The 24,069-nt window shown below is 40.8% G+C and overlaps 2 protein-coding genes across 6 annotated transcripts in view; one reads left to right on the top strand and one right to left on the bottom strand.

Moving 5' to 3' along the window:
• Positions 1-24,069, top strand: part of CBR4 (carbonyl reductase 4) — a 130,949-nt gene that overhangs the window by 26,860 nt on the left and 80,020 nt on the right. For 2 of the 5 annotated variants that reach the window (XM_008975257.4, XM_003821806.4), the window contains one exon: positions 1,629-4,353. The exons of 2 other annotated variants lie outside the window; for them this stretch is intronic. In XM_008975257.4, coding sequence (XP_008973505.3) covers positions 1,629-1,807 — 179 coding nt within the window. In that variant the 3' untranslated portion in view covers positions 1,808-4,353. Of the gene's footprint in view, positions 1-1,628; positions 4,354-5,167; positions 5,297-24,069 lie in introns of those variants that run through there. One more of the 5 variants, XM_034959395.3, reaches the window with a different exon arrangement.
• The window catches only part of LOC100988158 (myotubularin-related protein 9-like), a 45,156-nt gene continuing 27,878 nt past the window's right edge, over positions 6,792-24,069 (bottom strand). Inside the window, exon 1 of the mRNA XM_055111993.2 lies at positions 6,792-24,069. This exon is cut by the window's right edge and continues 27,878 nt beyond it. Within this exon, the coding sequence (XP_054967968.2) occupies positions 14,881-16,530 (1,650 nt within the window). The 5' untranslated portion in view covers positions 16,531-24,069 and the 3' untranslated portion in view covers positions 6,792-14,880.

Raw genomic sequence — 24,069 nt, 5'->3', positions numbered from 1 at the left:
TATATTTAGGTTTATCTATAGTTTGAGCTATAAATGATTTAGTTTTAACAGGCAATTTGAAAACTGTATTTTTGAGATTGCACATTAAATGTTTACTTCGCATGTCATGTTGAACTTTTAGTCCATCTATTTTTCATGACCTTAAAAATGTTTTTCTATTCTTTTCATGAGGATTAATATTGCTTTCTTTTTAAAAACCCAAATGATTGAGTAATATACAGGATACTGATTATATGGGTTAAGCATTTTATTAATATGTATTTGTATGTCCTGTATTAATCTTGTAAGATTTTCTTCATAAGTCTACAGTTCTCCCTGGTATGTATTTGTAGTTATTTAGGTTGGTTATATATTATGTAGTTAGTTCTTTATACTGTAGAACTTAATACATTCTTTAGAACATTTTCTTGGCAGGCTTTACTGAATTTGAATTTTCTGTGTTTACTTGTATCAGAATTGGATATGACCGTAAGATTTTAAAATCCAGATATGGGAAATACTGGCCTTTCTAATCATCAGCTACCAAATCAGTTCATGTGACCACTTTTGTGATGCCTTCCTTCCCTTGATACTACTTTCTACTTTTCTATCCCTACCTAAGTGAAAATTAATCTATTCTGTGATATTTTATATATACTTCTATCAGGATATTCACCAGACTTCCTTACATTATAATCGGGTGTGCAAGTGACCATTTCCTCCACAAATCATAGGTTCCCCAAAGAGTGGAATTTTGTTTTATTCATGTTTGTGTCTACCTACTTATATTTTGCTAGGTGGGCCAGATACTTGGGGGTCAGATATTTTAGTGTCCAATAAATATTCATTGTGTTAAATTGTATAAAAATGTAGGCTTGGTGTCTTGATTACTAACAAAACTATTTTGTTTTGTTTTGCTTTTTTTGAGATGGAGTTTCACTCTTGTCGCCCAGGCTGGAGTGCAGTGACACAATCTCGGCTCACTCCAACCTCCACCTCCCAGGTTCACGCGATTCTCCTGCCTCAGCCTCCTGAGTAGCTGGGATTACAGGCGTCCACCACCACCCCCAGCTAATTTTTTGTATTTTTAGTAGAGACGGGGTTTCACCATGTTGGGCAGGCTGGTCTCGAACTCCTGCCCTCAGGTGATCTGCCCACCTTGGCCTCCCAAAGTGCTGGGATTACGGTCATGAACCACTGCACCTGGCCAACAAAACTATTTTATAAACAAGGTTTATTAATAATTTCAAATTATAGGGTGGGTATGGTGGCTCATGCCTGTAATCCCAGCACTTTGGGAGGCTGAGGTGGGCCGATCCCTTGAGTCCAGAAGTTTGAGATCAGCCTGGCCCAACTCTACAAAAAGTACAAAAACTAGCCAGGTGTGGTGGTGCATGCCTATAGTCCCAGCTACTTGGGAGGCTGAGGCAAGAGGATCACCTGTGCCCCAGAGGTCCAGGCTACAGTGAGTCGTGTTTGCACCACTGCATTCTAGCTTGGGTGACATAGCGAGACCCTGTCTCAAAAAAAATTTTTTTTAAAAATAATTTCAAATTAAAATTTTCAGAAACAAATTTATTTTTTTTTTTGAAATTCGGCAGATGTCTTAGTGTGTACCCTTTTCAACTAAACAGACATTTCTCTTTTAGGATTTGTACACACAGATATGACGAAAGACTTGAAAGAAGAACATTTAAAGAAAAATATTCCTCTTGGGAGGTTTGGAGAAACTATTGAGGTGGCACATGCGGTTGTGTTTCTTTTAGAATCACCGTATATTACAGGGCATGTTCTGGTAGTGGATGGGGGATTACAACTCATTTTGTAATTTGTAGATTATTCAGTTATAGGGGTGATTAGCATCAAGGGCACACTTTGGCTACTGATTAGACAATTATACCTACATGGGTAACATTTGCTAATCAAACCTGCTGATGCTACAAATGTTAATTTCTGTCTTTATAAAAATATGTCTGAAAAGAACAATGTGTGACAGATTGTGGTTTTTTTTTTGGTCTAAGTTACATCAGTGTTGTTTTGTTTAAAAAGCCTTCATGAGATACAATTCACATACCATATAATCACACATTTAAAATACACAATTCAGTGGTTTTAACATATTTAAATACATGTGCAATCATCCCCCCAGACAAATTGTGTTTTCTAAAGGATGTGTATCACTTACCTTTGGTTACCTCATAGACTGTAGCAATCTTAGTGTATAGACATTTTGCAAGTCATATAAACAAGTATTGATTTATGTATTTTGTCTCAAAAGTGGAAAAATTATATTGTCTAATTATGATGAATTATTTTCTTGTATCAAGCTGAATTTTCTAAAAGTTAACCTTGTGGTCTGTTGCCAAAATAAGAGTATTTAGAGGACACTGATTAGTTGTCAATACTTTAGCAAGCCCACTAAAGATAACTATATTCCTTTTGCATGTGCTTGGGTGATCAGTTTTTATACAGGTTGCAAAACATAGTATTCATTAAAGACATGAATTTAGAATTGATTTCTTTGAGTGGTATTTCTCTTGATTGAGCAGCTAGACAAAATAATCTGCAAATTTAAATGTGGCGCATTTGACTCATTCTTGAGAAATTCTCATAAGTGAAGAGGATTAGCCCTTAAGGTTTTAATACCTGGTACAGTAGTGAACCGCACAGATTTCATGAACTTAGGACGTGTTTTTTATTCATGAAAAACTTAGAATAGTGAACTATTAATATTTAAAAACGAGAAATACAACATTTAAAAAATTGAGTATTTTGCATTAGTGATTATGATTCTTATCCCAGAATTCTAGAAAGTAATAAATTCTGTATGAATAAGCATAAAAAATAAATATGCAATAACATTAAATTAAATGTCTTTACAAGAAGCAGTGAAGGCACTGGTCTTAAGTGAGAATATTTGCCTGGGAGTAGAGATAAAGACACAAACCGAATGTAAAATACCAGGTAATAATTATTTTGCATTAAACTCTTTTTATGGGGAATAGTATGATATTTTCAATGTCACTCCATGTTGATTTGGAGCTGACAGTTACTTTGTGTAAGCAGAGATTTAATTTTATATTGAAAGTCAGTGCAAAATTATGAATAGGATATACTAATAAATACAAAGTAATAACAAAAGTCAAAGCAGTGTTCTAAATAAAAATTCTGGGTTCCTTAAACATTATTTTTAATTTATCTTTGAAATAGTTTTCTTAGATTAATCTCAGGATATGAGAAAGTCAATTAAGTGTGAGTAAAGTTAGTATCATTAAACAAATTGTCTATTAAATGCAAGACGTGGTAATATACAGAATTTATCAGGCATTACCAAGTCTAGGCACATATAGGAAATGCAGCACTCAGAATGGTTTCAATGTAGTAGTTGATGCTTGTAAGGTAGGGGAGCTTATTCAGACATAGTAGATAGTTTCTCTAATGCTGTCTCAATTGCGGGCCTTTGGCTACCTGTACTTCCCCATTATGGCAGCCCATTCAGTCTTGAGTTTTCTTCTCTGGACACCTTATGCTCTGAAATCATGAGCGAGGCTGATTCAATTGGTGATTTGGGTAGAAAGCAGTATGTTTTGCTGACATTAAGACGTAGGTTATAGATAGGTTTAGCCTTTAAGTGTATGTTTTTATACTTTAAAATAAGAAATATAACCTTTTAAGCTATTCCACCTCCTCCCCCAGCCTATCTCAAACTGGTGGAATATATGGAGAGATCTTGAAAGAGGTAAAATAAACCTTCACTGCTCCACTCCAGGTGAATCCGCCCACTCCCACTGACCTAGTAGAATTTGTAATTTAATACTTACCTTCTATTTCTGAAATCAGTTGTGAACTGTTGCCTTATGTTCAGAGGTTTAAGAACCTCAGTGAATTCATTTTTTAAAATCTGCTATTCTGAGAAGCATTGAATGAATTCTTAACAAGAAGACTCATCTGTAGCTGTTTGCTGACTCCTATGAGCCCATAAGGGTTCTGTGCTTAGCATTAACAAAATAAGGTTTATAGGTAAAGCCAATGTATTAATTTTTTTTGTATGGAGGGCTTTAAAATTTGTGCTCTTTTTCATATTTTATTCATATTCAATTTATGGTTTATAACTGCTTTTTAGGGAGATAATTATATGTTATAAATTAGTTTTGGGGGGAATAATTGTGCAAAGAGGATAATTTAATTTACGTGCTTCTGTTATTCAGAATAAAGAGAGAAGACTACGCTGCATATTCAAGAGTTGTGCCTTAACATTGGTGAAACATTTTTTCTAAGATTTTCAAAAGGAATATGTGTAAATTGAGAAATCATAACCACTGTCCTAACTTGGTAAACAAACTGTTCTTAAATAAAGTATTTAATTATTTTAAACTTTCTGATGTTAATTTTATCTTTCTCTGCAACTATAAGAGTAGAGTTTAAAAATTTGTCTTTCAATTCAATTGTAAAACTTTTGAGGGAAGAGACCATACTGTGTTCATTCATTTAGCTAATTAAGTAACTCAACAGATACTGAGTGGGTACTAAATATTTTGTATTTGTTTTGATACCCACACCTTGCCTACTCATCTCTGAGTATATTGGATATATGCAGTAAAATATTCTTTAGTCATTACATTGTGCCATAGTTGGGGAGATCATTGAGATAAATCTGTTCTGACTCTCAGTTCATATCTTGGAATATTTCTTGATCAGATTCCTTTGGCTTTTTATGCGACTTTGTTGCTTGCTTTCACTTTATAACTGAATTTGCAAAGTGAATCAACTATTTTCTCTTAGGCAGTATGCTTTCAGTTTGAGTAATTGTTAATACCAGCAATTTAATTAGAAAGCTTTGGCCTAATAATCCAAATGGAGATGGTATCAGTATTACCTGCAGAATATTTTTAAAAATAAATTTGAAACATACATCAGGAGCCCCCCTCCCTGGAAATTTGAATAAGTGGTAGGCAGGGTGAGGGAAATGTGGAGATACATTTAAGATACTTATTTATTTATTTAATTAAATTAATTTATTTTGAGATAGGGTTTTGCTGTGTTGCCTCGGCTGGAGTGCAGTGGCATGATCACAGCTCACTGCCATCTCCAACTCCTGGGCTCCAATGATTTTCCTGCCTTAGTCTCCCAAGTAGCTGAGACAACAGGTATTAACCATGCGTGACTAATTTTTTATGTTTTTTTGTAGAGACAAGGTCTCACTGTGTCACCCAGGCTGGTCTTGAACTCCTGGCCTCAAGTGGTCCTCCTGCCTTGGCCTCTGAAAGTGCTGGATTACAGGCGTGAGCCACCATGCCCGGCCAGGAGAAATTCTTAAGTATTCAGATTGTTCATTCATTCACGAAATATTTATTTATTCATACTACATATGTAACACTGCTAGTAATAGGAGGTAGAATGGTGAGAAAAAAACAACAAAAAACCGAACTCTAAGTTTCTGGAGCTCACAGAGTAATACAGTATGGTGGGGTCAAGCAGACTTAATCACACACATATAAAATTGCAACCAAAATATGCATTACAAAAATGAGAAGCTCTTATTGCTATTAAATAATTAGGGGAATTTGACCTATTCTAGAAGGTCAGGAATGGCTTCTTTGAGGCAAGGATTGTTGAACTAAAGTTAGAGTACAGTTGGCCCTCATTATCTTTGGGGATTGGTTCCAGGATCCTCTGAGAATACCAAAATCTGTGGATGCTCAAGTCCCTTACATAAAATGGTGTAGTATTTGCATACAGCTTATGCATATCTTCCCATATACTTTACATCATCTCTAGATTACTTATAATATCTAATGCAATGAAAATAGCTGTTATATTGTTTTTTATTTGCATTATTTTTAATTGTTCTTATTTTTATTGTTTTTTCCCCCCCCTGGATATTTTCTTTTTTTTCCTTTCCAACTTTATTTTAGATTTAGGGGGTACATATGTAGGTTTGTTATATGGGTAAATTACATGTCACAGGGGTTTGGTGTACAGATAATTTTGTCACCCAGGTCATCAGCATAATACCTGATAGTAGTTTTTCAATCTTCTCCATCCTCCCACCCTCCACTTTCAAGTAGGCCCCAGTGTGTATTGTTCCCTTTTTTGTGTCCATGTATACTCAGTGTTTAGCTCCCACTTATTCTAAATGAATTAATGCAGGAACAGAAAACCAAATGCCACATTTTCACATGTGGTATTAGGATACTTAGGATAATGGCCTCCAGCTCCATTCATGTTGCTGCAAAGGTCATGATCTCATAATCTAATTTTTTTTTGTAGCTGTGTTGTATTCCATGGTGCATATGTACCACATTTTCTTTATCCAGTCCACTATTGATGGGGATCTAGGTTGGTTCCATGTCTTTGCTGTTGTGAACAGTGCTGCAACGAGGGCATGAGTCTTCATGGTAGAATAATTTATATTCCTTTGGGAATATATGCAGTAATGGGATTGCTGAGTCAAATGGTAGTTCCATTTTAAGTTCTTTGAGAAATCTCCAGACTGTTTTCCACAGTGGCTGAACTAATTTATATCCCACCAGCAGCGTATAAACGTTCTCTTTTCTCCACAACCACCAGCATCTGTTGTTTTTTAGCTTTTTTAATAATAGCCAATCTGAGTGGTGTGAGATGGTATCTCATGGTGGTTTTGATTTGCATTTCCTTAATGTTTAGTGATATTGAGCATTTTTTCATATGCTTGTTGGCTGCACGTATGTCTTTTGAGAAATGTCTGTTCATGCCCTTGCCCATTTTTTCATATGCTTGTTGGCTGCACGTATGTCTTTTGAGAAATGTCTGTTCATGTCCTTGCCCATTTTTTAATGTTGTCATTTTTTGCTTGTTCATTTGAGTTCCTGATAGATTCTGGATGTTAGACCTTTGTTGGATGCATAGTTTGCAAATATATTCTCCCATTTTGTAGGTTGTCTGTTTACTCTGTTGATAGTTTCTTTTGCTATGCAGAAACTCTTTAATTATGTTCCACTTGTCAGTTTTTCTTGCATTTGCTTTTGGAATCTTCAAGTTTTTACCTGGGCCCATGTCCAGAGTGGTATTTCTTAGGTTTTCTTCTAGGGTTTTTGTAGCTTTAGGTTTTACATTTAAGTCTTTAATGCATCCTGAGTTGATTTTTGTGTATGGTGAAAGGCAGGGGTTCAGTTTCAATTTTCTGCATATGTCTAGCCAGTTATCCCAGCACCATTTATTGAATAGGAAGTCCTTTCCCCATTGCTTGTTTTTGTCGACTTTGTTGAAGATTTGATAGTTTTAGGTGTGCAGCTTTATTTCTGGGTTCTCTAACCTATTCCATTGGTCTGTGTGTCTGTTTTTGTGCCAGTACAATGCTGTTATAGTTACTGTAGCCTTTTAGTATATTTTGAAGTTGAGTAGTGTGATGCCTCCAGCTTTGTTCTTTTTGCTTAGGATTGCTGTTGCTATGACTCTTTGGCTCTTTTTTGGTTCCAAATGAATTTTAGAATGGTTTTTTGTAATTACGTTAAAAATGTCATTGGTAGTTTGATAGGAATAGCATTGAATCTGTAAATTGCTTTGGGCATTGTGGCCATTTTAACAATATTGATTCTTCCTATCCATGAGCATAGAATATTTTTTTTTCATTTGTTTGTGTTGCTTCTGATTTTTTCAGCAGCGTGTTATAATTCTCATTGTAGAATTGCTTTACCTCTCTGGTTAGCTGTATTGCTAAGTATTTTATTTGTGTGGCTATTGTGAATGGAATTGCATTCTTTATTTGGCTTTCAGCTTGGATATTATTTGTATAGAGAAATACTACTGATTTTTGTACATTGATTTTGTATCCTGAAACTTTCCAGAAGATGTTTATCAGATCTAGGAGCCTTTAGGCATAGACGATAGGGTTTTTCTAGTATAGCATTACATCATCTGTGAAGAGAGATCATTTTACTTCCTCTCTTCCTATTTGAATGCACTGTATTTCTTTCTCTTGCCTGATTGCTCTGGCTAGGACTTATAATATTATGTTGAATAGGAGTGGTGAGAGTGGGCATCCTTGTCTTGTTGCAGTTCTCAAAGGGAGTGCTTCCAGCTTTTGCCTGTTCAGTATGATATTGGTTATGGGTTTGTTTAGATGGCTTTTATTATTTTGAGGTATGTACCTCCAATGCTTAGTTTGTTGAGGGTTTTTAAGATGTAGAGATGTTGAATTTTACCTAAAGCCTTTTCTCTGTCTCTTGTGAAGATTATGTGGTTTTTGTTTTTAGTTCTGTTCATGTGATAATCACATTTATTGATTTGCCTATGTTGAATTAACCTTGCATCCCAGGAATAAAGCCTACTTGATCATGGTGGATTAGCTTTTTCATGTGCTGCTGGATTTGTTTTGCCGGTATTTTGTTGAGGATTTTTGCATCTATGTTCATCAGAGATACTGGCCTAAAGTTTTCTTTTTTTTCATTATGTCTGTGCCAGGTTTTGGTGTCAGAATGATGTTTGCCTCACAGAATAAGTTAGGAAGGAGTCCCTCCTTGACTTTTTGGAATAGTTTCAGTAGAATTGGTACCAGTTCTTTTTACATCTGGTAGAATTCAGCTGTGAATCTTTCTCGTCCAGGGCTTTTTCTAGCTGGTAGGATTTTTATTACTGATTTACTCACTGTTTGTTATTTGTCTGTTCGGGGTGTCAATTTCATCCTGGTTCAGTCTTGGGAGATAATATGTTTAAGAATTTATCCATTTCTTCTAGGTTTTCTAGTTTATGTGCATAGAGGTGTTTGTAATGGTCTCTGAGGATTAAAAAAAATTTCTGTGGGGTTGGTGGTAATGTCCCCTTTGTCATTTCTGATTGTGTTTCTTTGGATCTTGTCCCTTTTTAAAAAAATTAGTATAGCTAGCAGTCTATCAATCTTATTTATTCTTTTAAAGAACCAACTTTTGGTTTTGTTAATCTTTTGTATGGTTTTTCTCATCCGTTTCATTCAGTTCAGCTCTGATTTTGGTTCTGTTCTTCTGCTAGCTTTGGAGTTGGTTTGTTCTTGTTTTTCAGGTTCCCTAGGTGTGATGTTAGGTTGTTAATTTGAGATCTTTCTAACTTTTTGATGTATGTGGGCATTTAGTGCTGTAAACTTTGCTTTTGACACTACTTTAGCTGTGTCCCAGAGATTTTCATATGTTGCATCTTTGTTTTAATTAGTTTCAGATAATTTCTTGATTTCTGCCTGAATTTCATTGTTTACCCAAAAGTCATTCAGGAGTAGATTGTTTAATGTCCATTTAATTGTATGTTTTGAGAGATCTTGTCGGTATTGATTTCTGTTTTTACTGTGCTGTGGTATGAGAGTGAGGTTGGTATGATTTTGGTTTTTTGAATTTGTTGAGAATTGCTTTATGGCCCAATGTGTAGTCAGTTTTAGAGTATGTTCCTTGTGCAGATGAGAAGAACATATATTCTGTTGTCTTTGAGTGGAGTGTTCTGTAGATGGCTGTTAGGTTCATTTGGTCCAGTACCAAGTTTAGATCCTGAATATCTTTGTTAGTATTCTGCCTCAGTGATCTGCCCAGTACTTTCAGTGGGATGTTGAAGTCTCCTACTATTAGTTTGTGGTTATCTACATCTCTTTGTAAGACTCTATGAAATTGTTTTATGAATCCGGGTGCTCCAATGTTGACTGCATATATACATTTAGGATAGTTAAGTCTTGTTGAATTGAACCTTTTTATCATTATGTGATGCCCTTCTTTGTCCTTTTTGATCATTGTTGGTTTAAAGTTGGTTTTGTCTGAAATAAGAATAGCAACCCCTGCTCCTTTTTGTTTTCCATTTGCTTGATAGATTTCTTCCATCCCTTAACTTTGAGCATGTGAGTGTCCTTCTATGTGAGATGGTCTCTTGAAGACAGCATACAGTTGGGTCTTGCTTCTTTATCCCGTTTGCCATGCTGTGCTTTTTAAGAGGGGCATTTAACCTGTTTACATTCAAGATTAATATTTTTATGTGTGGAATTTATCCTGTCATCATGTTTTTAGCTGATTGTTATGTAGACTTGATTGTATTATTATATTTGCTTTATAATGTTAATAGTGTGTGTACTTGAGTGTGTTTTTGTGGTGATCAGTAATGGTCTTTCATTTTCATATTTAGTACTCTCTTATGGACCTCTTGTAAGGCAGACCTGGTGGTAACAAATGCCCTTAGCATTTGCTTGTCTGAAAAGGATTTAATTTTTCCTTCACTTATGAAGCTTAGTTTGGCTGCATATGAAATTCTTGGTTGGAATTTCTTTTCTTTCTTTTTTTTTTTTTTCCCAGTGTTGTACAACTCAGTTTCATTACAAATCACAAATATAGTTAATCCTTAGACCTGCAGATGGTTAAAGAGAATGGCTCTAGAAGTCAGTAAACTCTCATCAGAATTACTTTGCAGGACAATGTAGTGTTTACAGTGAGCCTCATTATCTTCCACTAAATTGGGCACAAATTACTGTTCCACAGTGTAGTTCAAGAGCTGGAACATTAAGTTTCTTAAAAAGGATTTAGATAACAGGTTCAGGCATTTTAATACCCAGTCCTAGAATTTCAGAGGGTCTCTTCTGGGACTATTGGTTTAAAGGAAGATGATGTGGACAGTGGATTATAAAGACCAAGTGAAGGTAGAAGTAATTTTATTCAAGAAAATAAAACTGATACCATAAGAAAGTTATAGTATCAGTATACATTTTATCATCTGAGAATAAATGTAAATGGAGAAATGAGTCTTATTTATTTATTTATTTATTTTGAGATGGAGTCTTGCTCTTTCGCCCAGGCTGGAGTGCAGTGGTGCGATCTCGGCTCACTGCAAGCTCTGCCTCCCGGGTTCACACCATTCTCCTGCCTCAGCCTCCTGAGTAGCTGGGACTACAGGTGCCCGCCACCAAGTCTGGCTAATTTTTTGTATTTTTAGTAGAAATGGGGTTTCACCATGTTAGCCAGGATGGTCTCGATCTCCTGACCTTGTGATCCGCCCGCCTTGGCCTCCCAAAGTGCTGGGATTACAGGCGTAAGCCACCATGCCCAGCCTATAATGTTTTTAAAGATGATGGGTAACATAAAAATACTATGTGGTAATAACTTAGAATACTAGGTCTGGAGGAGGAGAACAGGCCTAGCCCATGTGAAAGAATAAGCAGTAGCTAATCTATGTGGTCTTGAGGTATAGTATAAACCTGGAGAGTTCTCTGAACCTCTTCAGTTCTGAGGGTTGCCCAATTAAAACAACAACAACAACAACAGAACAACAACAGATGTACTGAATGACTTCATTCTCTGATAAATTTCAAAGCTTCCAGAACAGAGGATCAACTATTGTAACTATTGCCCATTTCTGGTCCAGGAAATACCTTTCTGATAAAGAGTGCTCATAAAACGCTTGTGTCATTTTCATTCATTCTATCTAGAAGTGGGCAAATACCAAAACCTTTATCCCAGATTAAGGTCGGATAATAAGTGAACCTGATGACCTACTTTAGACTGACAGTTCAAACAGCTATCCCTGAAACCAGACAACTACAAGAGTTATGCCTTGAAGCAGATCTTTCAAAGTGCAACTCCTGTTTTTCACTTGAGGAGACTAAATTATGGTCATATCTTTTCCATGATACTGATTTTTTATTTAACATAAACCAAATACTGACTGAATCAAAGACTAAAACTCCACAAAATTTCATCCTTTAAAACAAAAAACAATAAAATCCCACCCCTAAATCAGGCCTCAAAGTTCAAAGAAATGTTTAAAAATCCCCCATATGGGATTTGACATGAATGTCTATTATTGTCCCCCCAAGTCTTCTCAAAAATCACTTTAAAATCTTGCTTTGAGACCCTAAGTTTTCTTGGAAATAAAATACATTTATAGATTGTTTTAAACCTACTGAATTTTACTATTTCTGCTTGCTTTCTTCCCATTTAATAAAATCAAAATAAAAAATTTTGACCAGATAAATATTTATTGAAAAGTCCTGCCACCAAAAAAGCTTCAGGTTTTTAAAAACATATAATCAAACAACAATGTTCTTCTGATTAAAAACAAAAAAAGTACTTATTTAAATCTGAGGATCCTTATATGTTCAATAGAGGATTGTGGTGATCCTTTGTATTTTAAAAATATTCTTTGCGGGGCCTACTTTACGTATCTCCCGTATAAAAACCAGCTTTCACTCCACATGAATAGAGAAGATGCTGAATACGCAGGAATCTGATTATCCCTCATGTGATTATTACTGGCCCCTCTGGGGCAATCTGCTTGCTCACTCATTCTGCCACCATTCTCTTCATTCAAGCATTTAATACCACATTTATCAAAGGCAACTCTCCGATGCAATGTTTAACAAGTGTCTTCTCAGGAGTGTATCCGTGTCATTTCTTCTTCTCATCCAAGAAAGCACGAACTTAACAGTACTACTAAAAATCTTCTTCAAATTATATTGATAATGGACTTATTTTTGACCATTTTTGGATTTGGGGAAACTCTAATATTTGGATTACCAAATAACACTTTTGTAGATGCACTGATACCGAAGTTTATTTTTACAACCTGTAAACAGATCTGAAGTTTGAACAATCCCTAATTATAAATTAATACTAAAATGCAAACTTGCCAAAACAGTATAGATTGTTGTCTCAGTGAGACAGAGAAAACGAAATGCGAATACCATGCTATGACTGTACTCTGGCTCGCACAGCAAATGTGCATCAGGAAGATGGGTCTACCTTGATGGTACATCATCTCTCCATGACCAGACCTAATAGAAACTCCCTCGCAAGTTTCCACCCATGGAAGCCCTATGGCCAATCAACAGAAGCAGTGGGAGTCACTTCTGGCTTTTTCTTTACTTAGACACAGGGTCTCACTCTGTTGCTCAGGCTGGAGTGGACTGATGCGATCATAGCTCACTGCAGCCTCAACCTCCTAGGCTCAAGGGATCCTTCTGCCTCAGCTTTCCTAGTGGCTGGGACTATAGGCACACACCACCACACCAGGCTAATGGGGAGTCACTTCTAAAGAAAACTCTCTAGATGGTTTTCCTTATATGCCTGTTAGCTGAGAAGAAAAGGCTCCTTCATATACAATCTTGAGACAAAAAGAGAAGAAAAAAAGCTCAGCTGTATTAACAGACATAGCAAGCAATTCTGAGGGAGCACAAAAAAGTGAGGCTGTTTCCTTTTTTTTTTTTTTTAACAAAACTAAGATGGACATTTCACACAATGCAGAGCTATGAGAACATCTCTTATGCTCCTTGCCATGGGATTTTAATGCCCCAAGGTTCATAACTACAGCAAAGAAAGTAAGTCAAAAATAAACTGAGCTTAAAGAAGGCGGCAGGCCAATTTTCCCAAAAAGACTGTGGACTGTGGGCTGCTGTGTAGCCTTTGCTACAAGGCTGAGGAAGCAGAAGAAAGATGAATTGGGCAACTGGTGATGAAAAGTATTTGCCATTTTCAAAGGCTTCTCAGTGTGGCCATAGATTTTGCTAGTCAATTTTTTAAAAATTATATTTTTAGCTCAACACACAGCTCTAAAGCAGGGTTCAGTGTAGTGTGTTCTCTACCGAAATGGTTATATACAGATGGTATGGAAATGGTTTTAAAGATTACTCATAAACTATCCTTTTAAAGAAAAACTAGACTCGGTCATATTTGTTAAAATGAGCAATGTCACCAAACAGAAATGTGGGTGGGAAATACTGAACCACAAACATTTGGAGTTGCAGGCATAGACTAGCAGAGCATGAATAGTCATCACTGTTTCTATAACACTGAAACACTCAAATCTGTTTCTGAGGTTTGAAACACAGAGCTATATTATATTCATAAACTTCCCCCTCCACTTAAGTTATATTTACGTAACACATAATGGACAAATCAATAGAGCCAAAGCAAATTTGCAAAAGGCTCAGGTCAACATGAAAATTTTAACCTTAGTATTAGTAAACTCTTAGAATACTTACAAATTAAAAAAACACACAATAAAACACACATACACATATAAACCAGTGCAATAAGAACTTTAGACAAGGGCAGTGCATCTCTGGTTTAAGAAAACCTATTTGTAGCTTGATTATAACAAATTAACTCTATTCTAGATGATGGTTTAATTTTACAAGCAGCATTTGAAACACATTATATATGTATGCTCAAAACCTGAAAACCAATTCACCAGTAACAATTCTCAATCAGTAACAAATTCCTACTTTAATTGTATATTGCACATACTTTTAGTGTCTACGTTAAAATAAATTTAACTCTTCTTAATGTAAATATCGGAGGACCATACCTGTTGCCCTTGTAGAAATAATTTACCTTGAATAACAGATTTTCCTTTCTTGACAAACAAGAAAAGAATAGATTTCAGCTTCGTTAGTCCAAAACTATTTTAAAGAAAATGGCTATTTTATGTGGCGAAGACACTGGAAATGGCTTGTTAAACACAAAATCCTTGGTTTATCCGTTGTTGCCATTTTGAAAAACATTTCTATGGTCAGAGTGTTTAAAAGTCTGACCCTTTTTTTAAACCACCAAATAGTCCCTAGAGAGATTAGCCGTCTCCTTGACTGCTCTAGAATGCTGTTTGGAGAGTGGACACAGAAAAAGCTTTGGATAAAATGGCATGAAACACAAATGGCATTAAATAGGTCATCTATTTCACGTAAAAATAAAATGACTAGCACCTCCTTCCGGCTCCCAAAGTGACAGGCCCTAACAGGCCACATGAAACATGGTTTATGATAGTAAGTTTCATTATTCATACAGTATTGAGAAATCCATTACATTAGAGGGGTCCCACATCTAAAGCCTTCACTTCAAGGCTACCGTGTAAAAGTGAACTGAAGGGCACAAGGAGAGAACGGCAGACACAGGCCCAAGAAGGTCCTTGCGAAGGGTGCGAGGAGACCTTTCAGGGACTCTCCTGCATCCTGTCCTCTGTTTCCAGTTCTGCCAACTGCCTTCTAAGGATATTGACTTTTGCTTGTAATTCTTTATTATATTCAATGATGTTAACCATTTCTTCATATGCTTCATCCAAATACTTAGAGGATCTATTCCAACGTAGGAAAATACCTTCCCACAGCAGAAGACTCTGCGGAGCAACTGAAGGCCAGATGACAAGGTTGTTGGCTTCAAAGAGGGGATTGGTGAATTTACTCAGCTCACTGGGCTGATTAACCCAGGACCACAAAGACATCGTCTTCTGCTGTAGCTTCAACTTACATCTTTCACTTTCATTGTTGCCCAGAAATGTTCCAAACTGTGAGGCATAAGCATGCTCAAAGAGCATGATGAGGAAATTCTCATTAAATTCAAAAGAACAGGGAAACTGACGAAGGATCTGCCACACGCAGTCCAAGAAGAGAAGAAATACAGGAGCCTCCCACTTCTGCTTGGTGTTACAGTAGGCTGACTGTGCACAGCGCTGCTGGAACGGGTGACCAGCCTGCAGCCACTCTCTTTCAATCAGGGCCTCAAAACCACGAATGGTCCTGCTTCTTGGCTCTAAGATGATCTGGGCCAGGGAGGTCACCCGAAGTGTGGAATCAGTTCCTTCTGTTCCGTGAATCAATATTGATGCTCCTTCCCTGTCGATGCACTGAGCCGCTAGGCAGGCAGTTGTCAGAATCTCTTTGAGGTGAGTCAGCCAGTTAGAGGCCTCCAATTTACTGAGCCATCGGTCCATGTTATGGGTTTGGTCATTACAAGCTTCCACAAGTTTGATTAAGCTCTCCTGAAGAATGTGATACCTCTCAATGGACTTACGAATTCGCCTCCACTGGGGATAATGAGCTTCTTGTTCAAAGCCACCTCCTTTGGCTCTAGTTTGCTGAGCCACGTTCAGGGATTGGGTGTCAATGATGTAGCCACGCTTTCCAGCCCTGAGGGTAGCATTTATCAGCTTCTCGTCTTCCTTGCACCTCCTCCCGTTTGTACCAGTGAGTGGCTGACCACTTCGCATAATTACCATCCCATTTTTTTTGTGATAATAGCTTAGTACTGGGAAGCGCCCTCCATGTCGAAATGTAGCTACCTTCCGAAGAGCTTCATCATCGATGGATTTGGGCACCGTGACAATTGGTGGGTAAGAGGGACAGACAGCAAATTCCTTATTGACATAGCTTAGCCTCCATTCACTGGTAGCTGAGGAATAGAGTTCAAATTCTTGCTCAGGAAGGAAGGAATGCCAGCCATCTTCTATCACTTCAAACATAGGATGGTAAAAGAAAGAGTACATCAGAGTGATGGAGTCCAGAGTAGACAATGCCTCAATGGAACTGGCTGTATTCAAGCATTCCTCCATTCCAGGAATATCCAACTGAATAATTCGAAAATCTTTACATTTTATGATGATGGTACCCAGTGATCCCACAAATCGCTTGTCGATGGCGTCGATGTTTGAATGGAGGAGCCACAGCTCCTCCGTGTTGTCCTGCCGGGAGGACAGGATCAAGTGGTGGCCCGTCAGGCACAGGGTGCCCTCGACAGCCAGGTAGAAAGGCCGGTGCAGCACCACATTGTCCACCCGCGGGGTCTTAATCAGCTCCGCAAACTCCATGCTTCCCCCGCGGCCGGAGCCAGGGAACCGAGCCCAGTAGGTGCGAGGCGGTTACCCCGCCGCAGGGAGAGTAGCGGAAACACCCGGCGCGGGGCTGGCCCGTGGGGCGGGGCGGGCCGGGCGGTGAGGCTGGGCCCGCCCCAGGCTGGGTGGGCGCGGCGAGGCCTACAGCCGCCGGCACCGGCCGCGGGGAGACAGGGGCTTGGGCTGGGCGAGGCCCAAGCGCCTCTCCCGCACCGCCCGGTTCCCCAGGCCTAGGACTCGGCCACAGAGAACCCCTCTCCACAGGCCCAAGGACCGCCGCTGCCGTTGGGCTCCGGGTCCCGCCTTGGCAAGCGGAGGGCAGTAGGAGAAAGCCGCTTCAGGATCCGCTTCCACGCCCTGGCCGCTAGGGACTCCTGGAATTTATTTTCTTTAAGGATGCTGAATATAAGCCCCAAATCTCTTCTGGCTTGTAGTGTTTCTGCTGAAAGTTCTGTTGTTAGCCTGATGGAGTTTCCTTTGTATATGACCTACCTTTCTCTTTCAGGGATGCTAATGAGTCATAGATTTGGCATCTTTACATAATCCCATATTTCTTGGAGGTTTTGTTCATTTAAAAAAATTCTCTTTATTATCTGACTGAGTTAATTTGAAGAACTGTTCTTTGAGCTCTGAGATTCATTCCCCAGCTTGATCTGTTCTGCTATTAATACTTCTGATTGTTATGAAATTCTTATAGGGAGGTTTTCAGCTCTATCAGCTCAGTTTGGTTCTTTCTTTTCTTTCTTTCTTTTTTTTTTTTGAGACTGAGTCTCATTCACTCTGTTGCCTAGGAGTGCAGTGATGCGATCACGGCTCACTGCTGCCTCTGCCTCCTAGGTTCAAGCAATTTTCCTGCCTCAACCTCCCGAGTAGCTGGGATTACAGGCATGCACCACCAAGCCTGGCTAATTTTTGCATTTTTAGTAGATACTGGGTTTCACCATTGTTGGCCAGGCTGGTCTTGAACTCCTGACCTCAAGCAATCCACCCACCTCGGCCTCCCAAAGTGCTGGGATTACAGGTGCAAGCCACCACGCCTGGCCTGGTTCTTTCTTAAAATGGCTATTTTCATATTTTTATCTTTTGAATTGTTCTACTGGATTCCTTAGATTCCTTGGAATGGGTTTCAGTTGTCTCCTGAATCTCGATAATCTTAATTGCCATCTAGATTCTGAATTCTGTGTCTGTCATTTCAGCCATTTCCTTCTGGTTAAGAATCAGTGTTGGGGAGCTAGTGTGGTCATTTGTAAATAAGGAGACTCTTTGGCTTTTAGAGTTGCCAGAGTTATTGCACTGGCTGTTTCTCATCTGTGTGGGTGCTAATGTTCCTTTAACCGTGGTGTAACTTGACTGTAGTCAGTTGCCTTCATTTCTGGATGTTTTCAGAGAGCCAAGTCTGTGCAGGGTCTTTATTTGTGGTTGAATTCTTTTTTCTTTCTTTTTTTGAGACAGAGTCTTGCTCTGTTGCTTAGGCTGGAGTGTGGTGGCATGATCTCAGTTTACCACAACCTCCATCATCCAGGTTCAAGTGATTCTTCTGCCTAAGCCTCCCGAGTAGCTGGGATTACAGGCATGTGCCACCACACCTTGCTAATTTTTGCATTTTTAGTAGAGACAGGGTTTCACCATGGTGGCCAGGCTGGTCTTGAACTCCTGACCTTGAGTGATCTGCCTGCCTCTGTCTCCCAAAGTGCTGGGATTACAGGCGTGAGCCACCACACCTGGTCTATTTGTGGCTGAATTCTTGTCTGTGTTTTCATAGGCGGTATATTAGCAAAGTATTTTTGGTGTTGAAGTTTGGGCTGTGATGTGTTTAAGCATACTGGCCAGTAAGTAGGCTCTTGCTCAGCCCTGTGGCTCCTTTGTATTTCCTTCCATTTGCAGTCATGTACCTTCTCAGTGCTCCAAGTGAGCGTCCTCTCAAGTGGAAGAGGAGGGTGTGGGCTCCTCTCCCACTTGAGTGCTGCAGACCTCAGCTTGGTACTCCCAGGCTTGGCACTGCAGCCCTGGGGCAAGCCAGACTTTTTGTTCTCTTTCCGTCTTGGGGGTAGCAGAGAGGGGGACCTTGGCAGTGTCAGTGGTAGAGGGCTTTTCATGTGTCTCTTTCGGTTGCACCCCAGGGATATACATAGCCATTGTCAATCAGAATAATCATCCCAGTGTGTTGTGGGCCCAAGCTGGGGGGGCCCTGCCTGGTGAAGAGCAGGGGAATTGGGGGCTCACAGGGAAGACAGACTAGCCTCTTCATAGGGCGGCTGCTGCATGCTGGAGGTGAGAGTAAGGCACTCAGGGTCTTTCTTTCTTCCCCAGTCTGAGGGTAGTTAGCAAGGGCAGTACCATTGCAGTGGCAGTGGCAGAGGAGCTGTCAGTTGCCTGTGGGAGCTCCGCCCCTGGGAAATGCAGAGCCACTGCGAATGGGAATATTCAGCTGGGGGTGGGGCAGCTGCTCTAGGGGCCACAGCCAGAGGCCCTACATGGTGAAGAGTAGGCGGTGGGGGCTCATAGGGAAGAGAGACTGGTTCCTCTCCCTGTGGTGGCTGCGACATGCTGGAGGTACCAGTGAAGCAACCAGGCTCTTTGTTCGTTCTGCAGCCCAAGGGCAGCTAGGGCCTTACCGCTGAAGCCGCAATGGCAGAGGGTTGCCTCTGGGATTTCCCCACCAGGCAAACACAGAGCTGCCACTGACTGATCAGGTGGGGGCTGGGTGGCTGTGCTGGGGGCCCAGTCCAGGAGGCCCTGTGTAGTAAGGAGTAGCACATGGACAGGGACCTGTGTGGAAAACAGTCTGGTTGCTTTTCTATAAGGGAGCTGTGCTGTGCTGGGGGCCTGTGATAGTCCTTAAGCTCTTCTTTCCATTCCAAGCCAGAGGGCAGTAGGGTCAGGGGCTGCAGTAGTGGCAAAAAATGGCGGGCCTGCCTGCTACCACTGGGAACTCCATCCTAGGGAAGTGCAGAGCTACTACCAGCTGAGAGCTCAGTGGAGGTGGGGTGACTGTGCTTGGGGTGTGGGGGCAAGGAGGGGGGCTTGTTGGGGGCAAGTCCGAAGGCCCTGCCCAAGGAGGAGTAACAGGAGGAGGGACCTGCATGGAAAATAGTGTGGCCTCTTTTTCTGCAAGGCATGCTATGCTGTGCTGGAGGCTCAAGATAGTCCCTAACCTCTTTGCTCCCTCCTGATTCTGATAGCAGTTGGGGTGGGGGCTGTGCAGCAGCAAAAATGGCGGGCCTGTCTTTTACTCCTGGGAGCTCTGTTCCAGGGAATTGCAGAGCTGCTACCAGCCTGAGAGCTCAGGCAGGGGTAGGTTGGCTGCACTGGGATCCCAGGCCAGTGGGCTTTGCCTAGGGAGGTGTAGTTGGGGCAAGGCCTGTAGTTCGTCTGCTTCTCAGTACTGTGGATGTAGCCTCTCTCCTGGGGGTATGCGTGAGATCCTGGCCTCTTTTGTTGGCAAAGCTACAGCTGCTGGTGCAGGAGTGCTCACGGTTCCAAGACCCTTGGCACTCCATTTGTGCCTGAGTGGCACACTTCACACGCTTTCTGTGTCAGCCTGGAGGCCACAGGGGAAGGGGGTCAGGGGAGGTCTCCAGAGCCTGAAATTGCAAAGGTTCATGGCAGAAACATGGTTTCCTGGGGCTCTTATTCACCATTTTCCTGCAGGGGGGAGCCTCACTTGGCACTGTGCCAATCCCAGGTGGGCAGCTGTCCTGTCTTTTTTCTGTTTTATGTTGACTACATTGCTTCCTTGATGAATCCCAACATGTCCTCTTGGACCGTTTAGTTAAAGAGCTAGTGTTTATTGGCCACTCTGTCTCTCTTCTGTGAGAGCAGCACACACTAGCTGCTTCTAGTCAGCCATCTTGCCACTCCCCTCCCCCAAATATTTTTGATCTGCAGTTAGTTGACTCCAAGGAAGTGATCACACAGACACAGAGGGCTGACTGTAAAGCCTTTCATTCAGAAGGAACAGCATGGGTAAAGATCTTTTGGTGACAAAGAACATTGTGAGTCAGGAATTGAACAGCCATGATGCCTGGAATGCAGAGGAGGAGAACATGGGTATGAGATGAGGCTGTAGGTCTAGATGATGCAGATCTTTGGAGGCCATGTTAAGGGTTTTGAACTTTATCCTAAGAAGTATTGAAAGATTTCAAGTAGGAGGATACATGATGCATTAGGAAAGATGATTCTGGCTATAGTATGGAGAAAAGGTTGAAAGGGGCTCAAACAGTGCAGCAATACCCATGTTTGTAGTAGTTCATGTGAGAGGTAATGGAAAATTGAGTCTAGGATAGTGAGAATAGAAATGGAGACAAGTGGTCAAATGAGATTTAGGAAATCAACAATACTTTGTGATGAACTGAATCTAGGAAATGTGTTTCTGATGTATAAATCTGGATGAGTGGTGGTGCCATTCGCAAAAAACACTGCGTAGGAGCAGGTTTGTTGGTATTCGGCAGGGAGATCATGAGTTTAATTTTAAACATGCTGATTTCAGGTGCTTTGGAGATAGGATAGGAGACATCAAGTATGTATGGGTCAGAAACTCAGAGGGGAAATCCGGGCAAGAAATATATCATCTGTGTAGAAACAGTTACTAAAGTTTTGAGCAATAAGGAATGGAAGGGATTGCTTAGGTAGAGAGTTTAGAGTGAGCGTTTAGATGATAATTGCAAATACTCAGTATTTACTATTGTCAGGCACTGTTCTATGTGTGGGCATAGGATGGAACCTTGAGGAACACCAGCAGCATTTACTGACGGGTTAGAGATAGATGAGCCTGCAAAGGAGTCTAAGAAGGACTAGTTGGAGCAGTAAGTAGAAAATCAGGAGAAAGCTGAGTGCTAGAAGCTGATGAAATAAACTTTTCTTGAAGGAAGGAGTTCTTGATATCAATACTGCTAGGCATATAAGATGGATTGCTAACAAGAAAATCATTGGTAACTTCAATAAGAATTGTTTTTGTGGGGGAGATGCTGGAAAAGATGGCAGACAGGAGACAGGACTAATGTGCAGCTCCCGCTTAGATGGACAGAACAGGGTCTGGAGACTCACACTGTGAACTTTTACTCCAAGAACCACCACAGGAACATATCAGGAAAACTGAAAGAATTCATAGACCCTTTGTAAGAAGTGGCTTGTCACTGCAAATGCTGTGAGACAGCAAAAAACTGTGAGTTCCCAAAGTGTGAGGGGGGAAAAGTTGGCTTCCGAACACACATACCCACTGGGGAAATGTGTCAGGCCTCTGAGCCCAAGCTAAGCCATCATATCCCCTGTGACCTGCATGTATACATCTAGATGGCCTGAAGCAAATGAAGATCCACAAAAGAAGTGAAAATAGCCAGTTCCTGCCTTAACTGATGACATTCCACCATTGCGATTTGTTCCTGCCCCACCCTAACTGATAAATTGACTTTGTGACAATACACCCTCCCCGCCCTTGCGATAATATACTTTGCAATATTCCCCCACCCTTGTGAATGTACTTCGTATGATACACCCTCCACACCTTTGAGAAGATGCTTTGTAATATCTTCCCCCGCCCTTAAAAAGGTACTTTGTAATATCCTTCCCTGCCCTTAAGAAGGTAATTTGTAATATTCTTCCCACCCTTGAGAATGTACTACAAGATCCACCCCCTGCCTACAAAAAATTGCTCCTAACTCCACCTCCTATCCCAAATCTATAAGAACTAATGATAATCCCACCACCCTTTGCTGACTCCTTTTTCAGACTCAGCCCGCCTGCACGCAGGTGAAATAAACAGCCTTGTTGCTCACACAAAGCCTGTTTGGTGGACTCTTCACATGGACGTGCATGACAAAATGGATTTAGGGAGCCAAGTGAAATATAAAAGTAGAAGCAGCAGCAGGAGGAGCCCCGTAGGTACTCCCAGTCCTTAGCTCGAGCCCATGGAAGCTATTCCTGGCGTTACCTCACAGAGGTCCTTGGGGAAGGGAAGGCAGCCAGCAGAATTGGGAAGGGGCTACAGAGTGAAGGAACCTCCTAGCTGAATTTTGTGATAATTTTGACTAAGCATGAACTTTCCTGAGTAGCATCTGGGGTGAGGGGCAAATGGGAAGTGCATATATGAGCACAGAAGCTGCAGCTGAACGTGTGGGCAGGTGGGGAGGCAAGGCCTGAGAGCCCTGCTTGCTTTCTCAGCAGGAAGGCTTGTAGCTTGTGGCAAGATCTCAGCCCAGCTTGCTGGCTGACTGGATATAACTCCAGTGCGGTTAGGGAGGCACGGCGGGAGTGAGACTGGTCTTGCTGACTGTGGGGGAGTTGGGTGAGGCCTGTCACTGTCAGCTTTCCCCCACTTCCCTGGCAACCTGTATGATGCAGCAGAGGCAGCCATAATCCCCCTGGGAACATAATTGGCCTGGGAGCCACCCTTTCCCCACTATATAGTGGCCACAGCAAGTCCCGCCCAAGGAGAATCTGAGCTCAGACCTGCCTAACCCTGCCCCCACCTGATGGTTTTTCTCTCCCCATCTTGGTAGCCAAAATCAAAAGATGTAATTTCTAGGGAGCTCTGTGGCCCTGCCCATTACCCGAGAAACCTGAGTACTCATCCTCGCCAAAGTAGGGCAAGATTATATCTCCCTTCTACTACTGCAGCTGGCAAGCTCTTGAAAGCATCACTTCCTCGCTAGAGGCCAATGAACTCAAGCCACTACAGCAACTCAGAACAACTCTGCCCCAGAGAAGGAGAAAACAACAGGTAATTCTACCACCTGCACACCCTAGCTAACTAGAGGTCCTGAGTCTGTCCTTGTGACAACTTCACTGCTAACATAACCAGCATTCAAGAAAACCAGTGCACTAAATTACAACCAAGGACTCCCACAGAGTCCACTTTACTTCCCTGCCACCTCCAATGGAGCAGGTGCTGGTATCCATGGCTGGGAGACCTGAAGATGGATCACATCACAGTACTCTTTGCAGACATTCCCCATTGCCAGCCTGGAGTCTGGTAGCCCTGAAGGGTGGCTAGACCCAGAAGGGCAGTAACAATCACTGCAGTCTGGCTCTCAGGAAGCCCCATTCCTAGAGGAAGCCGGAGAGAACCACATCAAGGGATCACCCCATGGGACAGAACCTGAACAGCAGCCATTGAGTCCCAGATCTTTCCACTGAAACAATCTACCCAAATGAGAAGAAATCAGAAAAGTAACTCTGGTAATATGACAAAACAAGATTCTTTAATAGCATCCCCAGGAGATCACACTAGCTCTCCAGCAATGGATCCAAACCAAGAATAAATCTCTGAATTGCCAGAAAAAGAATTCAAAAGGTTGATTATTTAAGCTACTCAAGGAGATACCAGAGAAAGGTGAAAACCGACTTAAAGAAATTAAAAAAAAATAAAGGATATGGATGAAACAGTCTCCAGAGAAATAGATATCATAAAGAAAAGACAATCATAATCTGGAAATGAAACAGACACTTAGTGAAATGCTAAATACAGTGGAAAGTTTCAGCAATAGAATTGCACAAATAGAAGAAAACATAAGAGCC

This window comes from Pan paniscus, chromosome 3 (assembly GCF_029289425.2).
Source record: "Pan paniscus chromosome 3, NHGRI_mPanPan1-v2.0_pri, whole genome shotgun sequence".
Lineage (NCBI taxonomy): Eukaryota > Metazoa > Chordata > Mammalia > Primates > Hominidae > Pan > Pan paniscus.
This window is presented reverse-complemented; position numbering and strand designations above follow the sequence as displayed.